Raw genomic sequence first — 27,914 nt, forward strand, 5'->3', positions numbered from 1 at the left:
TTTTTATTTTTTTTTTTACCTCTTTTAAAACACTTCACATGGGCACCATTAGTTGCACGAAGCACATCAAAACGGTCGATTTCTTGCCATGTTCGCTGTCGCATAGCCTCATTAATTGTGGCAATGGCATCAACTGACACACAATAGTACACACAAATGCAGTGTAATAAAAAACTTTAATAAACAAAATACAATAGAACAAATCTGAATAAAATATCTAATCAATTGCATTTTTAATACATTTTTAAATGGTAAAGAGACTTTATGGACACCCTGTACAATAATCGCTTGGACATTATATTTTTACAGTTCTTTAGTCCATTTTGTCACCATGGTGACAAAGATATTAGAAGCCTGACAGAAATGGATTCTGTTATATGTAATGAGATCAGGAGTGTTGGTTGTGAGTTAACAGTTGACAAACCTATAGTATACATATGTAGAAATGTATACTCATACTCTTAGGGTCTGAATAAACTTTGTGGTATGAGCAGTAGAATTTTTTTTATTAACACTGATCTGCATAGCATTGCATATTGTGATTACAAGCAAGATTGCATGATTTGACTAATATGTATATATATTTTTTTAACTCTTAAGTGTTGACTAGGCTCCATCTGGTGAGAATTAAGTGGCGTCCCCAACTTAACCTGCTTGATAAAACTTATGACCTTGTTTAAAACATGAAAGCTAAAACTTGTGACCTAATTAGGACATGTGCTAGTAAGTTTGTAACACTCTATGAAAGATTGCAAGGTTTATGTCTCCCTCCCCTTGTGTCATTTAAGAGTCACAGGGCATGATATCCACAACAGACACATTTTCTCCTTTGCAGCGTCTCAATCCTGCTTCACATTCACTCATGCTTCTCTTGGCATGGGCATCATCCCCAGTGCGGACGCACACTTCAAACCCCGGAGTCAGGCACTCTGCATGGTCCTTACAAAGACACTTCCAAGTGTGCTCTAAAAGAAAAATCAAAAGTGTACTCATATTATCATAAAAGTCACTTTTCTTTTTGTTTCAAGTCCTCACCATCACAGGTTTCCCACATCCGACAGTCAGTGCAGCCTGATGTAGTGTTGCGCTCTGGCCACTTGCATGCGCTTTCTGCTTCTAAATTGTAGTTCGTGCCCATGCACCTCCTAATATGGAGTTTGCACACACTGGCAATAATTGGCCTGCCACTAACAATATCAGTGACACAGACTTCCAAGAAAGGCCTGAACACAGAAAATAAAAATAAAAATAAAAAAAATAAATAAATAAAATACTACAAAAACAATATATACAGTGCTGTACTACAATTTCAACTTCTATTGCTACCATAGACTATTACAATTACTTCCACTACTGTTACCATGCCATAGTTTTGTTAACAGATGTTTAATCTATAAGTAACATACCACGACCAGCACAGTACCATTACCCCATTTAACACATGGAATGCTATCTGAACATTTTCAATCACCATAAACTATATGGCACAGGAAGATGACCTTCTTTGACCTCACTGCTACAACTTTCCACACATTTAATTACTGTATGTACAAGGGCAGTAATAGAATATGGGGCACCGTTTGTAAAGCAGCACATGCCGAAAATTACGACAACATTCTCTCACATTTAGCAACACGCAGTGTTAAAAATGTGGTGTGACATGTGTCACTTTTTTTTGCACATTTACAACATTATTTAGCAAATTGAATATTTATTTTTAAATAATAAGTATTGGACTTGAATGTTTAAATCCAGAACTAAATATTTATTTAAATCTTAAATGTAAATCTTAAATTTATATTCTGTATGGCGGAAAACACTCAGGTGACTTGAAGTTCTGCTCTGAGACCCCCAATTTAGCCAACTTTCAAAATTGTCCGATATGCATGTGTGATACATCATTGGAAAGCTTAAAATCTCAATTTTCTGGGGGAAGAAAAGTTTTGAGCAGGAGGGCATTTTTTATTTTATTTTATTTTTTTAAATGTTTTTTAAACAGCAAAACCCTATCTGGAGGTGAGAGCACGCCAGAACAGAATTAGAGATGCCATGACTTTAACGAGATATTGTCGCGTACTTACTTTGTTTCGATCCAAAAACTCCATGTAGCATGTATCACTGAATGTCAAGACACAGCTGTGAATGGCCACAGCTGGATTTTTTTGGGATTTTATGGGTGAAGCATGGTAATATAACAAGGATCGCCATGCAGAAATCGCAGACATCAAGGAGTGGTCGAGATTTTCTTTTTCATATATTTACCCTTTTAAACGTTTTTTTTTCCCCACCTTTTTTGGATCAATTATTTATCATCTAACATATCGGAGAAAATGCGACAGTAACAAAAAAATATATAATTAAGTGATAGTTATGAGGTAGATATCAGTGACTGTTTTTTACAGACGTCATTTTTTTCATTGTGACATAGTTGGTTTAAAAGTTTAAAATATGTGAGTGAATAATTTTTTTAAGTCGTTTTTTTTTTCAAATGAAATATGAGACATCAATGAATGATTCTAAGCTAAAAACGACAGACATTTTGAATAATAAATATAATTAATTACCTTCGTTTTATGGCTGGGTTGAAACAAAAGCGGTTGCGTGACGTCTGTAAACGAGAGTTTCCAGGGTAAAACGGACAAATTAAAAATAGTTCGGGGGCTTAATGTGCCATGAACCTGCTATGGCAGCATATAGATATAGTGTTCTATCATACACAATAGTTGTTTTGGCTTAAAATACAGCAGTTTCTTTTAAAGAGGAGTGCAAGAGCAGAAACTGCTTTTTCAGTCTTGTCTGTGTTTTCCGCCATATATATATTTTAAATTTATATCCTAAATATATATATGAAATTTATTCCTGAAATATATATCCTTAATCTGAATTTTATATTAAATCCTAAATGTATATGTTATATCTAAATAGTATATTTAAATCTTAAATCTGGAAACAGTTGAAACTAAATATTTAGCTTGAGCAGCTCTATATGTACAGGACACCTGCCTAAAACTTTTGCACAGTACTGTATATTTTTATTATATTATGTATATACAGGATATACTGTATGTATATATTTTCCCAAAGTGGAAGCTTCCATGATCCTAATAAATTTTATAATTTAAAAAAAAAAAAAAAAAAGTACTGTGCAAAAGTTTTAGGCAGGTGTCCTGCCTAAAACTTTTGCACTGTACTGTATACATATATATAAGCTCTCGAACTGGAAACCGCCTTTTACAGACGTCGCGCAACCGTTTTTGTTTCAACCCAGCCATAAAACGAAGGTAATTAATCATATTTATTATTCAAAATGTCTGTCCGTCATATTACCTTATATATACAGTGGGGAGAACAAGTATTTGATACACTGCCAATGGGTTTTATTAAATACTTGTTCTTCCCACTGTGTGTATATATATATATATGTATATATCAGGGGTCCCCAAACTACGGCCCGCGGGCCGGACACGGCCCGCAGCCACATTTGGTCCGGCCCCCTGAACAAAAAAAAAAAAAAAAAATTTGTTAAAAAAAAAAAAAAAAAATTTTTTTTTTTTTTTTTTTTTTTCCCTCAATAGAGTTATTTATTTCCTGGCTTTTTTCTGTGAAGAACCGAGCGATGGTTATTTGGTTATTATCTATTTAATTAATACAGTATTATTATATTATATTTTATTACATGATATTATATTATATTATATTATATTATATTCAGGGGTGTACATAAGTGGTCCGCACATGCGTACTGGATGTAGACAAACGCGCTGGCCCTCAACGGCTTCCATACGCTTTTGCGTACCGATGGCTGACCACTCTATTTGCGGCGGACACGAGAAAATAACTTCTCAAAATGTCGAAGAGGCAGGCCACACTGAGTAATTACTTCCGTGTTCCCCCACCCCGTCAAAAGACAGACAGACGACAGAGATGTCACCGGAGCTACCGAAAAAAAGACTTTTGCTGAAAAGTGGCTACAGGCGGTACCATGGCTAGAAGCGAATGATGCTCGTACGGAAATGCGGTACAAAATGTGCTGTGAGAATCCCAATGTCGCCGATTAGAGCAACGCATTTTATGTAGGGTCAAAGAATTTCAGCCATCCAAACTTTGAAAAGCACGAAAAAAACAGCGCATGTGGCAAATAAGCAAACTATCGATGTCAAACAGGACCCCACTCGCCCTATGGACATGTGGCGGAATAGGGCGGAATAAAGGTAATGAACAGCGACATGCACTGACAAACGTGTTTTTGCTCGCATTTAACAAAGCTAAACATGCACGTTCAATGAGGTCTTATGAGGAGGACATCCCACTTTTAAAAAGGCTTGGAGTTAATGTGGGAGCCGCATAATGCCCTTTATTTTGAATTGGTGCTTTTATGTTTATTTCTTTACATTTCACTTCAAAGTAATGGCAATTTTGTTGTGCCGGTTGATGTTAATCAAGCATTAACTGTTAATATAATTAATCAAAGTTAATTGGCTCTAAGTAAAGCTTGTCATAAATTTATCGCATCAGGCGGGTCGGCTCTCAATCTCAATGAGGACCAAGTCACATCTCCAGGTCCTCCTCTGAGAACCTGGGCAAAAAAATTATGTGCACCCCTGATTATATTATATTATATTATATTATATTATATTATATTATATTATATTATATTATATTATATTATATTATATTATATTATATTATATTATATTATATTAAGGGCTGTCAAAGTTATCGCGTTAACGGGCGGTAATTAATTTTTTTCATTAATCATGTTAAAATATTTGACGCAATTAACGCATATGCCCCGCTCAAACATTAAAATGACAGCAGTGTCATGTCCACTTGTTACTTGTGTTTTTTGTCTCCCTCTGCTGGCGCTTGGGTGCGACTGATTTTATGCACCATGAGCATTGTGTAATTCTTGACATCAACAATGGTGAGCTACTAGTTAATTTTTTTGATTGAAAATTTTACCAATTTTATTAAAACGAAAACATTAAGAGGGTTTTTAACATAAAATTTCTATAATTTGTACTAAAATCTATCTTTTAAGAACTACAAGTCTTTCTATCCATGGATTGCTTTGACAGAATATTAATGTTAATGCCATCTTGTTGATTTATTGTTATGATAAACAAATACAGTACTTATGTACAGTATGTTGAATGTATATATCCGTCTTGTGTCTTATCTTTCCATTCCAACAATAATTTACAGAAAAATAAGGCATATTTTAGAGATGTTTGAATTGCGATTAATTACGATTAATTTTTAAGCTGTGATTAACTCGCTTAAAAATTTTAATCGTTTGACAGCCCTAATTATATTACATTATATTATATTATATTATATTATATTATATTATACTATATTATATTATATCACTTTTATTTTATTTCCTTTGGTTCCGTGAAGAATCCAGAAAGGGTTATTTGATTGTGGCTTTCTGAAAAACAATACATTTTTACATTTAGGCATTCCTGCAATCGTCACACTTTTTCTGTTACAAACTGACCCCGGCCCCTCATCAGAGAAGAGAAGGGTTATGTGGCCCTCACAGGAAAAAGTTTGGTGACCCCTGGTATATATATATATTTTTTTTTACCAAATGATTTTTTTCTTTGATTGAAAATAGCTTTTTTGATTGAAGCAACTTTTTCTGGGATTGCATGATTTAGACACAAATGTCCTACCCATAATATGGCCCAAATGCAAAATCGACTGCTTCAATCAAAGAAAACACTTTCAATGAAAAATTGTGTTCAAAAAATGTTCAAATGCAAATTTCTGAGTCTCAAATATTTTTTCGCATTCATAAACTTTTTTCTATGATTGAAATTATTTTTTATTTTTGATTGTTCTTTTGAAAGTATTATTTTTGTTTGAAGCAACCTATTTTTTGATTGAATAATAAGGACACAAATGTCCTAGCCAAAATGTGGCCCAAATGCAAAACTACATGACTTCACTCAAAAAAGTTGTTTCAATCAAAAAAAAAAAAAAATGTCTTCAATCAAAAAAAAAAATTTCAAAGAAAACTAGTTTTCCAATGCAATTTTTTTGAGTTTCAAATGTATTTTTCATTCAAATACTTTTTTTTTGACTGAAGTGACTTTTTTTTTTAATTGAAAATATATACTTTGATTGAAGCGACTTTTTTTTTTTGATTGAAGCAACTATTTTTTTGATTGAATATTGAAGACACAAATCTAACTCCATACTAGTGCTGCCTGTGTATATTTGATTGATCACATCACTAGTAGTAGGTTCCTAGTCGGATGCAGTTGTTAACTAGTGTGCACTATGCAGTAATTTCATAGTCATTGCAGGCATTTAGGACAGTTTCATTCGTAAGCACTCGTCACTCTAATAGTGCACTGACATGTCTTGCTTGTGACAACAGTGTACAGTAATAAATTGAGCTTAAGCTGATATCAAATATTTTTTCATACTTTAAATTTCCATTTGTCACTATTACTGATATTGCACAAATGTAACACTACCTTTCCTACTACATATACCACTACAACAAAACTACTGTACTATTACTATTACTCGCATTGCAACAAAGTGGATGAAATCGCTCATACCAGCAGTGAAAAGGCATCTTACAAACACATTGTCCTCCAGACAGCTTCTCCCATTGTTCACAGCGCGTTGAGCGAGTAAAACGTTGCTGCTGTTGCTGCCGCTGCTGTTGCTGCCGCCGCTGCTGCTGCAGCTGATGCTGCGACCACCACCGCTGCTGCTGCTGCTGCTGCATGACTGTAAATTACACAGAAAGTATCATTGTACCAAACATTGGCTACTAATGAACAAACTGATTAAGATTGATGTCGGTGTTTGGAATTACTCCCAAATAACTACTGTATATCAGTGATTGTCAAACCTTTTATTTCAAATAGCACCTAAAAGAAATGGTATTATAATCACCATTAAAATACACTACAGTATTTAATGAGAAAGAGGTTTTATTCTCCCAATATAACATTATATAATATGTGACTATATGCAAAGTTAAAACATTAACATTGCACTTAGATGAACAAAAGTTAATCTAGATTAGTGCTACCTCAATTATTACCCCCCCAGAAAGAACTAAATGTTTCGCCACCCACCCCCCAACTTATGCCGCCACTTTAAATAGCTTCATTTGTATATAAAATTATTATACATACACCTCTGCATAACATTGCTTCCTTGTTAACATTAAGGGAAAAAATATAGGTTAATTTAGAATAAAGTATAACTTGATTAACATTTTTTTTTGTTTGTAACACAAAATACTTTAATTTGCCTGAATTTAAAAAAGAAAATACACTCAAGGCACATTTTTTGTCTATTTGATACTGAAAAAATAACATTTAATAAAATTAATAAATGGTAATAAATTCAAATAGATTAGCAACATAGACTCAGAGAAAAATACTGTATGTCAAACAAAAATCACTATAACAAAAACGAGTGTCATTGTACAGAAGGACAGTTTTTATTTTTGCAGCACTTGTATCGTCCAATATGACCGAGACCATGGCTAATGCTGCAGGCAGGATCAGCTCCTCTGCCATGGTATGTTTTTTTTTTTTTTTTTTTTTTTTTTTTTTTTGCACTGAGCAACTTGGTATGCCACCTTGTATGATGCTAACAGTGCTCGCTAGTTTACTGATGGAGCACTCACAAAGCGGGTCGTTTGTTGGTAATATTTGGCACGTTTTCACTGAAAAAAAATCAAGCGTCTAATCAATGTGATTTGGGTCTAATATCTCTAAGTGACGTTGTCATTGATTTTGTTTCATGCTGTCCGCTGCCAACATTTTTGGACAGAGTAAACATACCTGTCTATCCTTATCTCCCACTGTATTAAAATTGAAGCCAAACGGCTCGTACACTTTGTGATATTTCCTCGTCTTAGCTTTCGGGAGACTTCATAGATCCTGCTCTTTGCTGTGTGCACTTGTTTAATGCAAAAATACTGTGCACACTCAGAAAATGAGAGCGCCCCTGCCACCCACTGAGTGGATGTGCAATTACACGTTATTCTAGTACGGCAAAAAAGTATGTTCTGTTCCAGAGGTTGGTAGAGTAACCAAAAATTGTACTCAAGCAAGAGTAGCGTTACTTCAAAATAATACTACTCAAGTACAAGTAAAAGTAGTCATCCCAAAAAATACTCAAGAACAGTGCAAGTAAAAAACGTATTTGATGAAAAACCAACTCAAGTACCGAGGAATTTGTTATAATATCTTATTTACTTTTTAAACGATAGCATATATTTTTTCTCAGCATAAGGTCCTCTATATGAACTCTAATCATTATTATACTATAACCTATTAGATGACTATATTAGGCCAAAAATATACCAGACTCCTCGAACTCCGATTCGGAAAAAAAAATTAAATAAAAATCATCCGTCCCAAGAGTATTACTGTCCTGTAGTGGATAAACACGTTATCCACCATGAAACTAAAACTCGCTCTATTAACTTGCTCTATAGTGGTCTATCGCTGCCAAATAAAAACTAGGAGAGAGTTTACAATCCGCTCTTTTATTTTGGACGGCAGCCCTCTATCTGAAATACCAGAATTATATTTTTTACGCCACTTTAAAGATGCCACTTATGATGTTAAAATACCGATTTGATCATAAGACTGGACTGCAAGCTTGTGTTGTGTGTGGTGATATACAGTGCCTTGCAAAAGTATTCGGCCCCCTTGAATCTTGCAACCTTTCGCCACATTTCAGGCTTCAAACATAAAGATATGAAATTTAATTTTTTTGTCAAGAATCAACAACAAGTGGGACACAATCGTGAAGTGGAAATACATTAATTGGATAATTTAAACTTTTTTAACAAATAAAAAACTGAAAAGTGGGGCGTGCAATATTATTCGGCCCCTTTACTTTCAGTGCAGCAAACTCACTCCAGAAGTTCAGTGAGGATCTCTGAATGATCCAATGTTGTCCTAAATGACCGATGATGATAAATAGAATCCACCTGTGTGTAATCAAGTCCCCGTATAAATGCACCTGCTCTGTGATAGTCTCAGGGTTCTTTTTAAAGTGCAGAGAGCATTATGAAAACCAAGGAACACACCAGGCAGGTCCGAGATACTGTTGTGGAGAGGTTTAAAGCCGGATTTGGATACAAAAAGATTTCCCAAGCTTTAAACATCTCAAGGAGCACTGTGCAAGCCGTCATATTGAAATGGAAGGAGCATCAGACCACTGCAAATCTACCAAGACCCGGCCGTCCTTCCAAACTTTCTTCTCAAACAAGGAGAAAACTGATCAGAGATGCAGCCAAGAGGCCCATGATCACTCTGGATGAACTGCAGAGATCTACAGCTGAGGTGGGAGAGTCTGTCCATAGGACAACAATCAGTCGTACACTGCACAAATCTGCCCTTTACGGAAGAGTGGCAAGAAGAAAGCCATTTCTCAAAGATATCCATAAAAAGTCTCGTTTAAAGTTTGCCACAAGCCACCTGGGAGACACACCAAACATGTGGAAGAAGGTGCTCTGGTCAGATGAAACCAAAATTGAACTTTTTGGCCACAACGCAAAACGATATGTTTGGCGTAAAAGCAACACAGCTCATCACCCTGAACAAACCATCCCCACTGTCAAACATGGTGTTGGCAGCATCATGGTTTGGGCCTGCTTTTCTTCAGCAGGGACAGGGAAGATGGTTAAAATTGACGGGAAGATGGATGCAGCCAAATACAGGAACATTCTGGAAGAAAACCTGTTGGTATCTGCACAAGACCTGAGACTGGGACGGAGATTTATCTTCCAACAGGACAATGATCCAAAACATAAAGCCAAATCTACAATGAATGGTTCAAAAATAAACGCATCCAGGTGTTAGAATGGCCAAGTCAAAGTCCAGACCTGAATCCAATCGAGAATCTGTGGAAAGAGCTGAAGACTGCTGTTCACAAACACTCTCCATCCAACCTCACTGAGCTCGAGCTGTTTTGCAAGGAAGAATGGGCAAGAATGTCAGTCTCTCGATGTGCAAAACTGATAGAAACATACCCCAAGCGACTTGCAGCTGTAATTGGAGCAAAAGGTGGCGCTACAAAGTATTAACGCAAGGGGGCCGAATAATATTGCACGCCCCACTTTTCAGTTTTTTATTTGTTAAAAAAGTTTAAATTATCCAATAAATTTTGTTCCACTTCATGATTGTGTCCCACTTGTTGTTGATTCTTGACAAAAAATTAAAATTTTATATCTTTATGTTTGAAGCCTGAAATGTGGCGAAAGGTTGCAAGGTTCAAGGGGGCCGAATACTTTTGCAAGGCACTGTATCTACATTGTTACGTCTAATTGGTATAATGGAGTCATGTGATTATTGTTGCTGCGTCTGATTGGTGAGACTGGGGTAGCCACTGTGCTGGTAAAAATAAAGAAAGAAAAAAAGTAGCAATTCTAGTGCAGTCTAAAGTAGCAGAGTAAAAGTAGCGTTTCTTCTTCACATATCTACTGAAGTAAAAGTAAAACATATGGCGTGGAAAAACTACTCTTATAATTACGTTCTTCTGTATAAAGTTATTCAAGTAAATGTAACAGCGTAAATGGAACGCATTACCCATTGCTGGACATCATGATGCGTTGTGCCAATAAATGAGAATTGTGAAATGAATAAAAAATAAATTACTAAACTTACCTTCGTTGCATTTAAAATCTTCGGGGTCTGGGGAGAACTGCAGTGTCTCACTGCAGACAATATTAGCTTGTCCCAGAAGTTCACTTCCTTCTGGACAGGATAGAGTTACCGTTTCACCAATCTCATAGGATGACTCTAAGGGTCTAACGATAATGTCAGGATCAAGGGACCACAGCTTGCACCTTGGCACTGGAAAGACAAGTCGTATTTGAACACACAAGCCACTAAATGATGAAAATGTTTCAATAAATGTTCATGCGCTCACGGTCGCACAATCCAGGCCCGGCTGACCACTTTTGGTTGGCAGTACATTCCAAGATTTTTTGCCCACGGAGGCGGAATTCGCTGGTGCAGTTGTATTCAACTTGATTGCCCACAAGGTAAACATCTTTTGGTTCCTGTTAGCAAACAGCAAGGCTAAAATTTAATTGAAAGCATTGAGTTTGTGAGTTTCCTTTTTTTTTTTTTTAGCAAATAATGGAAAACAGGTTGCACCCCAAAAAAATTAATCTGTCTGAATTTGTGGAGGACCAACTTCTAATTGTAGGTACTTTATTGTATTTGTTTAAACAGTAACTACTGTAATTTTATACTTGCAATCCTTCCCAATACACTTAAATAATGAAAAGTCATTCTAAAACATAACCCCAAAGATAAATGCACTGTAAATTGAAGACACAACCGAGGCTAAACTAAAGTTTCTCCTTGAAAAACCAAAAAAATGTTAAGCACTCAGTCATCTCATTTCACTCAGTATCATTTCAACATACAGTACTTCTTAGACACCAACTGTTACTGTGCAGACCGCCTGGACTGAGGTCTCAAAAACTCACTTGCTTTGTTCTTGTTGTTCTTCTTGGTAAGGAAAACTAACTAAAATTGCTGTCCCTCTGTCATTCATGGACAGATCAAAATGAAATTTGGCAGGTATATTCTAGGGATGTATATATGGCGGAAAACACAGACAAGGCTAAAAAAGCAGTTTCCGCTTTGCACCATCTTTAAAATAAACTGGTGTATTTTAAGGCAAAAGAACTGTTATATATATATATATATATATATATATATATATATATATATATACATATATATATATATATATATATATATATATAACAATATGTCTATATGCTGCCATAGCACTTTCATGACGCATTAAGCCCTCAAACTATTTCTAATTTGTCTGTTTTACCCTGGAGACCCCTGTTTACACGGCGCAACCGCTTTTGTTCCAACCCAGCCATAAACAGAAGGTAAGTAATTATACTTATTATTCAAAATGTTTAGCATTTTTGGCTTAGAATCATTAATTCGTGTCTAATATTTAGTTTAAAATTAAAGAATGACTGTATAAAATTATTCACTTGTATATTTTAATCTTTTAAACAAATTACGTTTACATGAAGAAAAAAAAAACGCCTGTAAATAGGTCACTGATATCTACCTTCTAACTATTGCTTAATTGTATTTTTTTTAACAATGCCTTCCTGTTCAAAATTTTTTCCTCCCCAAGAAAACTGGGATTTGAAGCTTTGCAATGATGTATCACACATGCATATAGGACAAATTTGAAATATTGCCAAATTGGAGGTCTCAGAGCGGAACTTCAAGTCACCTGGGTGTTTTCCGCCATATGCATTAATCCTTGGAGCTGAATTTCTTTCATTTTTAAATTTTTGTCTCAGAGCAGATTAGTTAAAATTAAGGCTGTCAAACGATTAAAATTTTTAATCGAGTTAATTACAGCTTAAAAATTAATTAATCGTAATTAATCGCAATTAATCGCAATTCAAACCATCTATAAAATATGCCATATTTTTCTGTAAATTGTATATATATTCTGTAAAATAATTTGTTGGAATGGAAAGATAAGACACAAGATGGATATATACAGTACATTCAACATACAGTACATAAGGACTGTAGTGGGCATTTCACTCTACTGTCATTTAAATCTGTCTATGCTGTCCTCACTCCGAAGCGTCTACTTTTTCCAAAGCTAGACAGCTAGTGAACGACGCCTTAATAATCAGACTTCTTCCTTTTTCATCTGATTTATTAATAAAATGGCCTCAAACCATTGTCCTCTTTAGACCGTCGTAAAACTACAAAAAAAAGTACACAAGCATTGCATTAGCAACAACGTTAGTTTAGCACACTATACAGGTTCACTAAACATAAACAAAAAGCGTCTCATACAAAAAATATAACATTTCGCCTACTAACATAATATGTACATTCTTTACAACAACCATACTTACGGACAAATCTTGTCCAAGGATCATATAAGCACAACATTACAACGTAGGCGTCAGCCCGAGACGTCGTGCAGCCATATTGAACTGGCAAGAAAGCAATAAACCATGTCGCAAAGCGACCACAAGAGTTCGCTGTTAGACAGCACAAAAAACCTTGCTGTAAAACTTACCAAAAGGCAGAATACTGTCTGAGCGGGACATGTGCGTTAATTGCGTCAAATATTTTAACGTGATTAATTTTAAAAATTAATTACCGCGCGTTAACGCGATAATTTTGACAGCCCTAGTTAAAATAGTTGATTGTGGAATTAAAATGGCTACTCCTTCATTATTCGTGGATGGATCAGATTGGAATTTGGTGCAAATTGGTAGATATATTGGTATCGATCCTTGGAGCCCTTTTTAAAATGTTTGTTCCAATCCTGATCAATTACGTTGATTATTTGCAGACTTATTGTTGCCTCTATGTTCCAAGTTAGACAGTACAGAGCATGCAGGCTCTTCGATTGTTTGTTTCATGTCTCTAGGCTGATGAGATGTTTCGGGAGCAAGGCGAGCAGTGATAGTTCATTTTGAACTTGCTTACCAACCACGGTTATGGCGTTATTGTTTAGCATCTCAGTCTTATAGAAAGACCACAAAGACTGTATTTGCAAAAGGGGAAATGGAAATAGTTATGATTCACTCAACAAGAATGTAGCCATTGATGAGTGCAGGTGGAGTCCCACATGTTGGTCTCACTGGGGCAGTTGGTACAATGCATTGCGGCTCAGAAATTCTGATAGAAAAAACAGAAAAACCCTTTATTTTTTAATTATTTCCTTTTTACATTGGTGATAGATTACAAGTTTAAAAAAAGACTTACTTGAAGTGTTCCGTGTGGTCACAATCAGAAACAGTCTCAGAACTGTCTCCTTTACATGGTTGCCCCCCACCCTCTGAAGGGGGATTGGTGCAAGACCGATTTCGGGTCTTCTGACCCCCAGAACACGTGGACCAGGCAGACCAACAGGACCAGCTGCCATCACTCATGCCTGTATGTGGCCACAGAGCAACAAAACAAGGATTCCAGCTAACATAGTCCCGGGACAAACTATATTTGGTAACCTACTGTACTATATACGATTGTTTATTCTGCGAGGGTTGGACTGGACATCTATCACCATCACTGGTACTGAAACATGACCATTCACTATCAGCCAGAGGTGGGTGGGAAGATGTTACATTTACTCGGTTATATTTACTTAAATAACTTTTTGAAAAAAAAAAAAAACTTCTAAGAGTAGTATTACCATGCCATGTTTTTTTTTTAAAAAACTTTTATTTAAGTAGTACTTAAGTAGCAACCCTACAAATAAGCCGCTACTTTGGGCTGCACTAGAGTCGTTACATTTCCCCTTATTATTCTACAGATTGGACTTTACTTTTGCAGTTCACGGACGCGCACCCTACGCTCATATTTTTCCATCTTCATTTCAATGAAGATAGACCTTACCTTTTTTCTTTTCTCACCACCTGCTTTAACATTCTTGGAACCCATGTTGATTTCTCTCACAAGAAAATCCGTCGTGCGTCCGTCTTGCGGGAAAACAATGAAATGAAACAATGCAACGCTGTCATAAATCGTCGTATTCTGAGCATTTCGTCGGATGTAGAAACAAATGGCGAGTCAAATTTTATATCGGATGTCGAAAAGATCGTGTGTTGAAGCGATCGTATGTCGAAGTACAACTGTACTTGAGTAAATTTATTGGGTGACTACTTTTACTTGAGTATCATTATTTTAACGTAACGCTACTCTTACCTCAGTAAAATATTTGGCTACTCTACCCACCTCTGCTGTCAGCACTCCTTGTTCAAATGAATTGGACGTCTATCGCCTTAAATGGTAACCAATAGGTTAACTGTATGTTGAATGACGATACCTTTACTGGCAATGCAACTTTTCAGTTTCGGTTATGTAATTTCTAGAGATGTGACCGTAAATTCGGCACCGAACACTATTGGCCAAAAATAGCTAAAAATGCATTATCGGTTTTCGGTTTTGAAAACCGAAAGTTTACTACCGAAGAGTGTGAAGAACCTTCGTCCTCTTGTAATGACGTAGTCAAAACACGGCGAGAAGCAACACGCGGGCTAATGCTGTTTCCCTAACACTACTGGCTCACAGCCAACATGTCCGCGGTTTGGAAGTATTTTGAAGTATTAAAGAAATATATAAATTATTAAATGAAGGAAAATAAAACAAACTTACTTCTTCGTTGCTACACACTTGTTCTGACGTTGCTTTCCATTGATGTCCCACGTCACTTCGATTACAGTGCATTTGAACCCGTGCGTGAGTGGTTTAGAGTTTTATCAAGTGAACAGTAAAGTAATAAATAAATAAAATAAATAAAGTAGTATTTAAATGCAAAGAACTACAGTTCCACACAAACTTAGATCGAGATCTAATTTAGCTTAACAACTGGAGGCATGAGACCCATTTTTCTAGTGTCCCAAATTTCCAAGGAAGCGCATTTATCAAGGTTTTGTTGACCGTGACGTGTGTGTTTCCGGCCGTTCAGAGTCGGGAACACACCCTCCCATTGGGTTTCAGAATCGGCACCTTTCAAACAAAATTTCTCGAGCCGCTGGGGTCGTAGAACATTTTGGAAGATGTTTGCGTACTTGTGAGAAGGCATCATATTTTATTTCCGGCTGATTGTAAAGAAAAAAGAAAAATTAAAAACGTTGGGATATTGTTTAAAAGGTACGGGAAAATTGTAAATAGTCAAGCAAGTCTTTAAAAGTGTTTGAATTTGGCCATGAAAAAGGTGTACGAACCCTGCGTCTGTAAAATTTGTTTCTCTGAAGTGTCTCTAGGGGGTACACCACCACTTTAATCAGCCACTTGTCTGACAAACACGCAGAACAATACGGTGAGTATAAGAAGCTCACAGAAACGAAAAAAAAAAAAAGTTGCTCCCAGCATAATGACTCCTTCTGTGGTGGAGACTTTCGAAAGGGTGAAAATGTTTTTTCGAGATCGTGCCAAGGCAGAGGGCATTAATCGGAAAATAATATATACCGTATTGTTCGGACTATAAGTCGCACCTTAGTATAAGTCGCACCAGCCATATAATGCCCAATGAAGAGTGGAAAAAACACATATAAGTCGCACTGGAGTATAAGTCGCATTTTGGGGGGAAATTTACTTGATAAAATCCAGCACATAGAACAGATATGCCATCCTGAAAGGCAATTTAAAATAAAAATACAATAGAGAACAACATGCTGAATAAGTGTACAGTATGATAATGTTACATAATGCATGAACAACGAAATTCGAACGTGGCCGGTATGTTAACGCAACATAGCCATTAAGAGTTAATCAGATAACTATAGCATAAAGAACATGCTAACAAATTTACCAAACCATCAGTGTCAGTCCAAAACACCAAAATAACGTGAAAAGATATAATAATGTGTTAATAATTTCACAGGTAAGTCGCTCCTGAGTCACACCCCCAGCCAAACTATGAAAAAAACGGCGACTTAAAGTCCAAAAAATACTGTATGTTTTTTTTTTTTTTTTAATGAAAGAAAAAGAATTGTATACATGTGTATTATTCTGCCTTTGGTTTTCGACCATGTGTTTCCGATATTCGGTTTTCGGATATAACCAAGAATTTTGCTTTCTGTACATCCCAAGTAATTTCAGTTAAAAAAGGACCAAAACCTCATTTTTAGTCATATTTTAGCCGAAGGATTTCGGTGCATCTCTTGAATACAACATTATAAACTCACCTGGCTGACTTTTGACATCACTTCCATTCTCACAGGCCAGTCCTGATGTCCCAGGCTTACAAATACATTTGCATACACCTTCTTCCATGACAGTCAGGCCATTGTTTTGACAAGGACGGCAGTGGCACGGGTCATTCTCACTCAGATAATCTTCCAAAGCTCGGTCCAGGTTGAACTTCTTGAGCTCGCCACATGGAATCTCTTTCACCAGCTCTGACAGCCTCCTCAGCTGAGCAAACACATTTTTTTTTACTTATATAAACCCTCTGGTTCTTCTAAATAAATAAATATGCATGTTTTGTAATAGTGGGAGAACTCAAGCAGAGTGCCTGAGATGTGAACTCAGAGCCTCTTTACTGTAAAGCAGATGAACTATAACCATTTGTTTACTCTTATGCATTGTTGATTGGGTAAAAGTCTTTTTTTAAATACACTATTTAGATCAATATTCAATTATATTTTAGTGATTATACACAAAAATCTTTAACAAAAATGTTTCATGATACATTAAAGTGCCTGTGACAGCATAAAAAAAAAATCTTAAATAGCATTATTATGTGAACTACAATCATATTTTGAGACAATGCGACTAAATACAACAATTTGGCAAAGCCCTGATGACGAGGAATTTGTCTTTTAATCTGCCGTTTAGACCCACCTGTCATTATAGCGCTCTAGCGGCCCCAGCTGGAGGATGATGTCGGCAGGGTTATGATTTCATCTGATTTACAATTCAGCCCATTGAGGGAGAAGATTCAGAACGAGGAAAATACGACAGAGAGCAGCAAAATGTCATGACTCTACTTCAATATTTTTATCTAAGTATTTCACCCCAATTGCTAAATGAATGGCATGGTCATGACAAATAATAGTCTTGTGCTAAATGGAATATGAAATAATAAAAATGCATTTATTCAGTACGACAGGGCAAAATTACTGCAGAATGGACAAAACTGCCGACTTCTTCTTCTCCCGAATGGTATTTTATGCCACCGGAGTTAGTTAGGCTTTTGTCATTTCCCTGCCCTGGTTTCAGAGATGGAGGAAAGAGGTAAACAGAACAGGAGGCATGACAGCTAGCCGAAATGCTAACACGAACCGAGCAGCTTTTTCTCGCCTTTTGAAAACAAAAAATCACACAAAACAACCCTGACTCATGTCACACACGGCGGCGGGGTTGATTGTCTTCACCAATCGGCCAGCCCCCGACGGCGAGCGAGTTACGCCTCGTCATTCTGCTGTGACCACTGCAGGCTGGCAGTGCTCGTAGCCGGTAATGAATGCTGAAAATAGCCCATTCTCGGTGGACAAACGGGCCGACGTTGGAGCGGAGGGCTGCTTGTGGCCAAGCCGAGGAAAGCGCATTCTCAGCGGGCACGTGAATAGGACCGAGATTGTGGAAGTGACCATGGTGTGTGACAAGCTGCGGGTCGTTGGCCTTCTCGGTGGACAAGGAGCATTGTCTTCCACAAAATGCAAGCCCCCTCCCTATTAAAACGTGTGCCATGATCCCAGTCATTGATATAATATAAAACACGTAGCTTACTCACCTCACAATGGTCCCACAGTTGTCTGGCTTGCTTTGGCCATTATTCGGGGTGAATGGAAACTTTTTGAAACCCAAAAAGGCTCACACGCCTCTCCCTGGTGCAGCAAAAAAAGTGCAGCACATTGGGCTGGCGTGATGCGAAAAAATAAACGAAATAAACCACAAAATCAGCTGAATCCGCCGTCGTTCTGCATACTATAGTATTGTAGTACTGTAGTACTGAACATAATTATCCCGCTGATGTCACATTCGCATTCTTCGTCAATCCAGGAAGTCACTCATTTTCATGGTGCGCGATTCATAAAATTTTAATAAATATATCAATCGCTTCCACAAACATCCAAGCGGTCCATTTAATTCAGGAGTGTAAAATACCGCGTGAAATATTAAATAAACGTGCTTTTTGCTGTCATAAGCACTTTGATCATTGTCAATAGTTATCAGCCATAGTAGAGATTATAAAGTCAAATACCTGTATGTATTTTGTTAAGGTTAATATAAAGGCATTTGTTTGGAGTGTGGCATTTATTTAGTAATATTTGAAACATACCTTTGGTTTTATGACCTTTGGGAAAAAGCGCAGAGACCGAGTCCATTCAGAGGACACGTCCCAGGCCTTGTCATCATCTTTCTTCATTGTTGAAATGACGTTGATATCTCCTCCTTCTACTTCCAGCTGCTGTGCTTCAAAGTTCCTGATGGTAACTATTTTAGAATACTTATTTTAAGATAACGAACAAGTAAGAATCCTTTTTCATTATTGAAAAAAATATAAATCAACGTTTGACAAAAAGTTACAAAGGCTTCTGACACAATCATATAGATGAAATTAAAATAATAAAATCGATGCTTTGGTATGACGTCTGCTATTGCTGACAATGTCATACTTCGGCAGTGTTGTTAATAACGGCGTTATTTTTTTTCAGTAGTGAGTAATCTAATTAATTACTTTTCTCATCTTGGCAACACCGTTACCGTTACTGAGGCGGGAAAGGCGTGCGTTACTATGCGTTACTAAGTTGGTTGAACAAAAAAAAGTCAGAGAGACGGACTCACGGAGACTAGAGAGCAGAGCAGGAATGGGGAAGACGCCGTTGCAAACGCGATGCTAGGTGGCTCCAATCAAGGCCGGCCCAGCCTATACACCGATTATGCTGCTGCTTAGGCCCCCTGACCACTAGGGGGCCCCCAATCTGGCAACCTCCTTTTATACGTTGTTAATAGAGCATTGTGAATAATGTGGCGCACATTGCCGTTTATCTATGCAAACATCAATTTTCTTGTCATTACAATCCGGCAACCTGGGGAGTGACGTTGAACCTGCTTTGTGATGATTAGTGCTCAAACTTGCTTAGAAAATAGATGCACGAATATGTCGAAGAGGATTTATCTTTCTGGAGCAGAGAAACGAAAGAATAAGAAAATCGGAGAAGAACAGAAACAACAGTATCAAGGGAATAGAGCATGTTGTTGATGTCGTTGTTGTTGTGCATGACACTCCGACTTCAACGTTGTTGTCAGCTGAGCTTGTCAATATGTCGTACTGGTAATTGCCATTGGCCGCAGGGCGAATGCCCGGAGCGAATCAAGTAAAGCCGAGCAAGTTGTCACCTGTCGGCAACGGCAAATGTACGGCTTCCGCTGATTGTAGTAAAATGAAATATTGGCATAATATGCATTTGAAATGGTGGGCCCAAAATATGGGCCCCTTGGCATTATTTTGCTTAGGGCCCCCAAATGGCCTGGGCCGGCCCTGGCTCCAATAATACCTGACTGTAGCCTACAAACTACGCCCACATGATACGGTAGATATCACATATTATAGAACTAGATGAATTGTTAGACACGGCTGCATTGGCAACATGTTTAAGGACTACATGCGTTAGTAAACAGCCGCCATCTTAAAGCAGTAGACTTATCAGGAAGGCTCTGTTGTAGAGATCCTTCCTAGCGAAACTACTTTTTTAAGAAATTATTTTTTTTAATCTAAAATGGTCCTAAATCGGCAAAATCTTGACTTGAATCTATCTTTAAATGATGAAACAGTTTTAAAACTTACACATGTTGAAAGCAGAGAGAAGGGAACGAATGCAATAGCGGGAGCAATTTTAACAATTTTAACGGTTGATTCACAACTTTAAATGACTTCCACACATAGCAAAGGTTACTATCTAGTTATCGCAATACCCTTGTGTCCAGTTAAGTGGAGGGTAAAGAATTGGGCTAGGGCCAATTGTCCCAAAAACCCTTTAAACTTCACATTGTGTGACCTTTATTTATTTATTTATTTATCTATTTATTTATTTATTTATTTATTTTATTTTTTTTTTTTGAGAAAAAAAAAACAAAACATGAAAATTATCACTACTTACTTTGCCAAGTAACTAATTACTCTTAAATTCAGGTAACTGAGTTACTAACGCAATTACTTTTTGGGAGAAGTAATTTGTAACTGTAATTAATTACTTTTTTAAAGTAAAATTAACAACACTGTTAACTTCGGGTCGTCTGTTTTTGACACAAATCTCAAAAGTGAACACTAACAATTCAATTAAAGTCAGTGGTCATTAATAATCCTCACCTTTTTGATTCTGAGTTTCATCAGTGGCCACAGAGAACACCGTGACAACACCTCCCAAGCTTCCTTCTGAGAAGTAGTGTGTTCCAAAAGTCTCCAGCAACTTTCTATAGGCAGCGTAGTTATAGATCAGCGGGAGTTGAGCCAAAGCCTTCCAAAAACTCTCAGTTAAGGGGATGTATTTGGGGGAGTCTGCTTGAAATTGGGCCACCTCCATGACAGTTTTTGAAACCAGCATATTTTGGATCTGGATAAGGTAAAAACAAACAAAATAAACAGAGTTTCTCTTTTTCATGGCAAACTGTTGAAATGGTCATCAAACATGGACGAATGACCACATTAAATGGTATAGGCATGTATTTCAAATACACGCCTATGCCATTTAATGGTTTATAAACTTCGAAGCGCGGGTCGAGTAACGAAGGGACATTTCCGCAAAGTGCGTACCGAGGCTTCATTTACGGGAGGTGCCGAAAATGATGAAATCCAAAGCCTCGCTGCCCAGCTGTACCACATGTATGCTTTAGGAAGTGTTTCAGATTTTGGCGTGCGATTTGACAGCTAGCTATAGACACCTCAGGCTACATTCAAAATCTGGGTGTTTGAAGGAGAGTTGCAGTCAGTTGAGAGTTTGGATTGCATTTGGATTGTTTGGATACGAGATTTAGGATAGAGTTTAGAAGTTTGGAGAGTTAGGGAGAGAGAGAAAAAGAAAATTCCATCCTGTACATTAATGTCCAAGTTGCAGAAGCATAATTTATACCCTTTTTCAAGTTACACAAGCACTTTTAATGTCCTCTGCTTGATTATGCTCATGCCAATTTGTGAGATAAGCATTACACAACCTGCCATAGTATGGTAATACCAATTAGGGGAATAATTATCATGCATACCAGCTACATTAAAAATGGGGTAATTTTTCCCCAACTTTCCAGGAGGAACAATAGAGTCAATTTTGGGGTGTTGTCCTAAATATCCCAAGAGTACTGTACAAACATGTTTCCCAGGTTACGCAGACTTGCCCAAAAAATCGGTGAGTTTTTGGTAATGATGAGTCTCTGGTGAAGGCAATGTCAGATTTAATTTCCGATCAAATCAGAGAACCATACCTGAGTGGTATCATTTGTCAGACGAAGGCCAAGATTGCGCAATCCTCTAGCAGACATTTTTTTTGCATAAAGCCATTTGCTGGTGAACATCTCCTCACTGAAATCACGCTGCACGTCAACCTGCGGACAAGCATCGAAGAATTGTCAAACTGAAATTTACAATCACGTTTTCTGAATCTTCTAAAGAAAACTAAGTTATATTTAGTTCCATGCTTTCTATAAAGGATATATATTTAGATTATTTTTCATTACTTTTTTTTTTTTTTTTTAATTTTCCATATGTATGTATTATAAACCAGTTTGTATTTTGTATCTTATACTGTATAATTTGATCGAGGTATGGGGTTACAAAAAAAAAATAATAATAAATAAATAAATAAATAAAATAAAAGCTCAAAAAAGATACCATTGTATTTTTCATTAGTTTTTAAAGTTTATATCGTACAATACATTCATTAATCTTCTGTACCGCTAATCGTCATGAGGTTAGGTACAACCAAAATGGTTGCCAACCAAACATAGTTGTATGAGACAATATTTTTGTTTTTCAATAACTTAATCATGATTTTAAAACATTAAAAAAATCTAAAGTATTTTATTTTAAATTCCATCGTACATTTGTCGATGTTTATTCATTTTTACAATTCTTATATTGATGCTTTATTACTTTGTTTTTTTGCTTTGTGCTGATATAAACTTGCACACAAACAAACAAACAAACAAACAAACCTATCTCAATAATAAACAGACAAAACAAAAAAATAGATAACCGCTAAAAGGGCCTTGAGTCAGTTGCATTCTTGTCACATGGCTCATACAGTTGCACAATAGTTTTGGCTCTACAATATGCAGGGAGAGGAAAATTGGCAAAAACAAGGCAATTCATTCCTGTATCAGTTTGACTCACAGATTCCCAGCATGTGTCGGAGTGACCCACCTTGAATTTTAACTGAGTGGTACTTAGAGGAAGTCTGTAGGGAGTTTTGTGGAAGCCACTGTAAATGCGGCGACACTGCCCACCAAAGCTTTTTGTGTTGATGACACTTCCACGACTCTTTCCTGACACCACGTCAAAACTACACAAAAAGAATGGAGAAATTAACTGTGTGTGGTTGTTATGGTTCTAACTATTTAAAAAGTTAAAAATATTTTTTATGATAATAAACAACATCAAAAATGTGTTTTAAAAAAATAAAATATTAAAATGATAACATGTCCAAGCTCCAGCACCCCCTTTGACCCTGATGGATGGATAAAAAACATTTTGATTGCCTTGTGAAGGGAAAGTTTGTACTTTGTGGAGAAAAAAACTTGATGGCAGGCTTCCTGGATCTGTTCTAAGTCGCTACACTTGTCCAGAAGTATAGGGAACACAAACGCATGACCTGATCTTTTTTTTCCACTTTGAAAAAATGGTGCCAGTAGGTTTGACTTTCTCACCGAGTGCTTTTTTAAATTGTCTTTGTAACCCATTGCATCAACAATCATGTCCCTGACAACGTTTGGCAGCTCTTTAGTCTTACCCTTGGTAGAATAGAGATTATAGGTTATAAAAACAGTTAAAAATTCAGTTTCAGGGTATTCATTACTCATTTCCCCTATCGTACATACTGTACACCACCATCAGTTAATGAACCATACATGCATACATGTACTTTTGTGTGAATTTAAACAGTGGTCACTTGCCCGGCTCCCAGGAGCTCTATGTTGGGTGGCAGTTGATCAGTCAGACAAATGATATATCGTCTGGTATGATCACAGTTATGCTCGTCGTCACCATCGTCACAGTCCTTGTCCCCATTGCAAAGCAGAGACCGGCTCACGCACCTGCCTGAAGGCCAGGAGACGATTTTGTCAAATTTTGATGCAACTTCAGTGATACTTCCAAATTCTGCACCAATAAAATGTCATCTTCCACAGCCCAAACATTGGCACATTTTATAGTTCCATACATGAAAACAATGAAAAGAATACAGAAAAAAATACCTTTACTTTTTGGCTTGTTTTCTGTTCCTTTTAGCAAATTATGGCCTGTCGGTGAAAAACTATGAGATTGATGACATCAGCAAATTGCTGTGAGGCCTCAGTTGTAAAATTTGAAGAATTAAACAAGACAATACACAATTTTCCAAGTGAGCAGCGTTTAATTTGCAGAAAACGGTATGTACTATCCGTTTATATGCCCTTATCATCTATTTTTGATAACACCTAAGGTATCCCTTCGTTCCCCTCCCAAGTCTGGGACTAGGTGAATTCATGACGGCGAAACCATATGAAGGGGTTCATCTTATTCATTATATGAAAAAGGCCAAGCTAATATCAAAACAGGATCAAAATTAAATGAATGTTTCATTGCCCCATTAAAACATTAACAGTGCTGTAGCCAACCTGAGCGACAGAGAAACCGGTTTCCACATCCATCCGAAAGAGGGCAGCCTAGAGTTACATTGCAAGGTCTGGTCTCTGTTCGATCACCTTCGCATAGGTTCCCTCTGAATTGTGCATACACAAGCATCCTACGACTTCTGGTCTGCAATGCCACAAGTAAGACAAACTGCTGTAATAATATTCAACAATGTGGAGTAAATATTGTTATAGGAATAAAAGATTAACACAAATCTGTATTTATGATGTGTACGGTATGTACCTATGTATGTACATGAACTGTATACATATGTCTGTGTGTAGGTAAGTTTGTATGTATGTACTGTATGTACTGTATGTACATATGTCTGTATGCAGGGATCTTAAACTTGCGGCCAGGGGCTAATTACAACCTATGGGACAGTATTTTGCAGGCTCTTGCTCGACATATATGTTACCTTTTTGCATTTATAAATACACATCTTCTTGTGTATTCATTTATGATTCTACCAAAATTGGCAAAATTGCTTATTTTATGTTTTGTAAATTACTTGTGCTGTTTTTAATTCTACTAAATTATTGAATTTTCAAGTTTTTAATTTAATAAATATTAGATATCTCGGTTCAGTAAATTTGGAACGATTACCCTAATTTTCAGACTATAAGCCGCTACTTTTTTCCCTCATTTTGAATCCTGTGGTTTATAGTCCAGTGCAGCTTATTTGTTGATTTATTTGGGTTAATAGGTAACACTTTATTTTACAGCGGCATCATAAGACTGTCATAAGAACATCATAATTATGACATGACACTATCATGGGCATTACTGAATGCTTATGACAGATGTCAATATGTGTCATGTGGCATATTATTTCACTAACTCCATTTATGTCCAGCTCAGATTTTTTACGGCCATTCAAAAGTGAGATAATTTGCTAGATGACACTAACCGACCTCTATTATAAGCATTCATTAATGCTTATGACATTGTCATGTAATAATTATAACTGTCATATGACATTATTATGGCACAACTATCCAAGAAAATGTTACTAAATACCATAACTAGCAATTAATGAAACAACTGGAACAGTAACTGAAGAAATAATTAGCACAGAACATGATTGTTATTTACATCTGTAGCGCCGCAATGCATGCTAGGAGGAATGTTAGATGATAACAGTGTTGAAAGCAGGTGGCAGCAGAGGTTGACTGTTTCCCCCAAGGGAGCAGTGGTGGCCAAATGAAGCATTTAGAAACAATAAGGCTTTGCACCCAATTGGTTCAAAGCTTAATGGTGGTTCATTTGGTCTCATGACAGTCTTATGATGCCATTGTCAAATGAAGTATTACCAGTTAATATCTTTTTGTGTGAATATCCCATAATACAATGAGGACAACTGCGGCTTATAGTCCTGTGCGGCTTATCTATGAACAAATGCCGTTTTCGTGTCAAATTTGGTGGGTGGCGGCTTATAGTCAGGTGCGCCTTATAGTCCAGAAATTACGGTTATAACTCATATAGCTCAAACACAGATTGAGAATTAAGGTTTTTTTTTTTTTATGTATTATCCCATACCTCCACACAGAAAGTCAAGTTATCAAAGTTAATATCTCCACATAACTGATGTTTTTATCATTTGAATAACGAAGCATATCAGCCAATTTCTCAATAACAATGTCGTGGCAAGCTCCTGTTGGTGTGTATGTAAGGGAGAATGAGGTGAATCTGAGAAGAGCAGATTTGAGCAATAGGAGAATCTGCTTCTCCTGCTTCTCAATTGTTGTTCTTTTTCTCAAATCCAATTCATCTGTCTCAGCAATGTTCGCTGTTATATTTAGCTAATCTCTTGCCCCTTTGGGGCCCTTAGAAGAAGAATAAGCACTGAAATTGGTTTCACGTGTTGGCTATGGGGGCATTCAACCACTGCGCCGCCCCAATATATACATAATAAATTATAATTTAGGTCAAATAATTACGGATTATTTTAATGTTGAATTACATTTGCCAGAATTGTCATGTCGCTAACCTGTAATTTAGTACAGCCATCGCAGTCAGACCATTCATCAAATGGCCCCCACTGACATTGCACCTCCTCCTCACATGACCTGGTAATGTACAGTTAACAACATTATATAGTCTTAAATGTTCAATTAAAAATAAAAATTTGAAGCAAAGACGGTGATACCCTTTGAGTGTGATCGGGGAAAGCAACAATGGCAACAAGACTGTGCAGAGGCATGCTGTGTTCTGAAAAACAAACCAAAGATATCATAATAATATAATGCACTGAGTACGTTGGACCTCTTACCTTCATGGTGTGAGAAACAGCAGCACACAAAACACAAATGCTGGGGCTTTGTGGTTGCTCTTGTATTGTGCAGACAAAACTGTTGGAATGCCTGTGTGTGTGTGGGGGGGGGGGGGGCCCGGGGGGAGCCCCACAGATCTGTTTGTGTGTCTCTCTTGCAAAAGAGAAAATATTTTCCCATTTTCACATTAGACTTCTCAACTTGGCTAACAAAAACCTTGAGTCATACTGAAAGTAAAAATGAATTTACTTGTTTGTTTTTGCTTTACACGAATGAGTGTATATCAATTCCACACAAAATCTTATGTATCACATAAATACAACTAAAACAATCAACACTTTATACCGCTATATACAAACAATTCCACAAAGGGCCGCAGTGAGTGCGGATTTTTGTTGCAACCCATCAATAGGAAATCCTTTTCACTAGCCTGGTGTCTTACAAGTGTCGTTGGTTGATTGCACTCAGGTGCTTCTTGTTTCCCTGGACCCTTCATTGGTTAAAATGCATGTGCTGGGTGGGTTGTAACAAAGACCAGGGCCCATTGCGGCTCTTGAGGACCGGTTTGCCCATCCCTGCTCAATACAATCTACAGTCGGTCTTTGCTGCGCGCACTCTATTTTGTCAATGCCATTTGTTTCCTTGAGAATAAAGTTGGCATACACTCAGAAAAAGTTGTTCAATAAGGAGCCCCTAAGGCAGTACCTCTTAATTAGTGGGGCGGGCCCAAGGGCGTAATTTTGGGCTCAATATTGGTAGGGACGATATAACAGCATAACCTCATAACACTTTTTGCTTGAGGACACAGAAAATAATTGAGAAGCACTGCCCTAAGGTGACATGGAAGAACACGAAAAAAACAGAGAAAAAAAAACAGTTGACGATTAAAAACAAAAACAAAACGGTGCCCCTAAAGGGACATGGAAGATTTATTTTCTGTTAAAGCAAAAAAGCAAAAAAAAAATACTGTATATGTATATGTATGTATGTATATGTATGTGTATATATATATATATATATATATATATATATATATATATATATATATATATATATACTGGACTGTCTCAGAAAATTAGAATACACAATATTCTAATTTTCTGAGACAGTCCTGTACATTAATCCACCATTTAAAGCAGGGGTGTCCAAACTTTTTGCAAAGGGGACCAGATTTGGCGTGGTAAAAATGTGGGGGGCCGACCTTGGCTGACGTCCTTTACATAGAACAATATACAGGACTGTCTCAGAAAATTAGAATACACAATATTCTAATTTTCTGAGACAGTCAGTATA

The 27,914-nt window shown here is 36.9% G+C and overlaps 1 protein-coding gene across 2 annotated transcripts; it reads right to left on the reverse strand.

Annotated features, from left to right (window-relative positions):
- c7a (complement component 7a) lies at nucleotides 1-26,724 on the reverse strand. Of its 2 annotated transcripts, none has more exons than XM_057833086.1 (17): nucleotides 26,621-26,724; nucleotides 26,498-26,559; nucleotides 26,339-26,417; nucleotides 24,333-24,474; nucleotides 23,631-23,775; nucleotides 22,882-23,020; nucleotides 21,945-22,064; nucleotides 20,839-21,082; nucleotides 18,808-18,962; nucleotides 16,709-16,937; nucleotides 13,785-13,953; nucleotides 13,610-13,697; nucleotides 10,927-11,059; nucleotides 10,662-10,751; nucleotides 6,579-6,753; nucleotides 1,036-1,223; nucleotides 1-965 (listed from the first exon to the last, which is right to left on the reverse strand). In XM_057833086.1, exons 1-17 carry the CDS (start codon nucleotides 26,624-26,626, stop codon nucleotides 784-786), a joined length of 2,346 nt encoding a protein of 781 aa, XP_057689069.1. In that variant the 5' UTR covers nucleotides 26,627-26,724; the 3' UTR covers nucleotides 1-783. The 2 variants fall into 2 exon arrangements, with proteins under 2 accessions (XP_057689069.1, XP_057689068.1); XM_057833085.1 differs by having other exon boundaries at nucleotides 10,662-10,850.
- Nucleotides 26,725-27,914: the final 1,190 nt, after the last annotated feature.

The sequence above is a fragment of the Corythoichthys intestinalis genome, chromosome 3 (assembly GCF_030265065.1).
Source record: "Corythoichthys intestinalis isolate RoL2023-P3 chromosome 3, ASM3026506v1, whole genome shotgun sequence".
NCBI lineage: Eukaryota > Metazoa > Chordata > Actinopteri > Syngnathiformes > Syngnathidae > Corythoichthys > Corythoichthys intestinalis.

What these genes read in the sequence shown, in the direction of transcription:
- c7a (XM_057833085.1), bottom strand. An exon ending in CAAAGGTCATAAAACCAAAG is followed by an intron (nt 16,938 to 18,807) that starts GTATGTTTCAAA and finishes GTGTTTGCTCAG; the next exon opens with CTGAGGAGGCTGTCAGAGCT. An exon ending in TCATCAATGGCTACATTCTT is followed by an intron (nt 11,060 to 13,609) that starts GTTGAGTGAATC and finishes GTTTGCTAACAG; the next exon opens with GAACCAAAAGATGTTTACCT.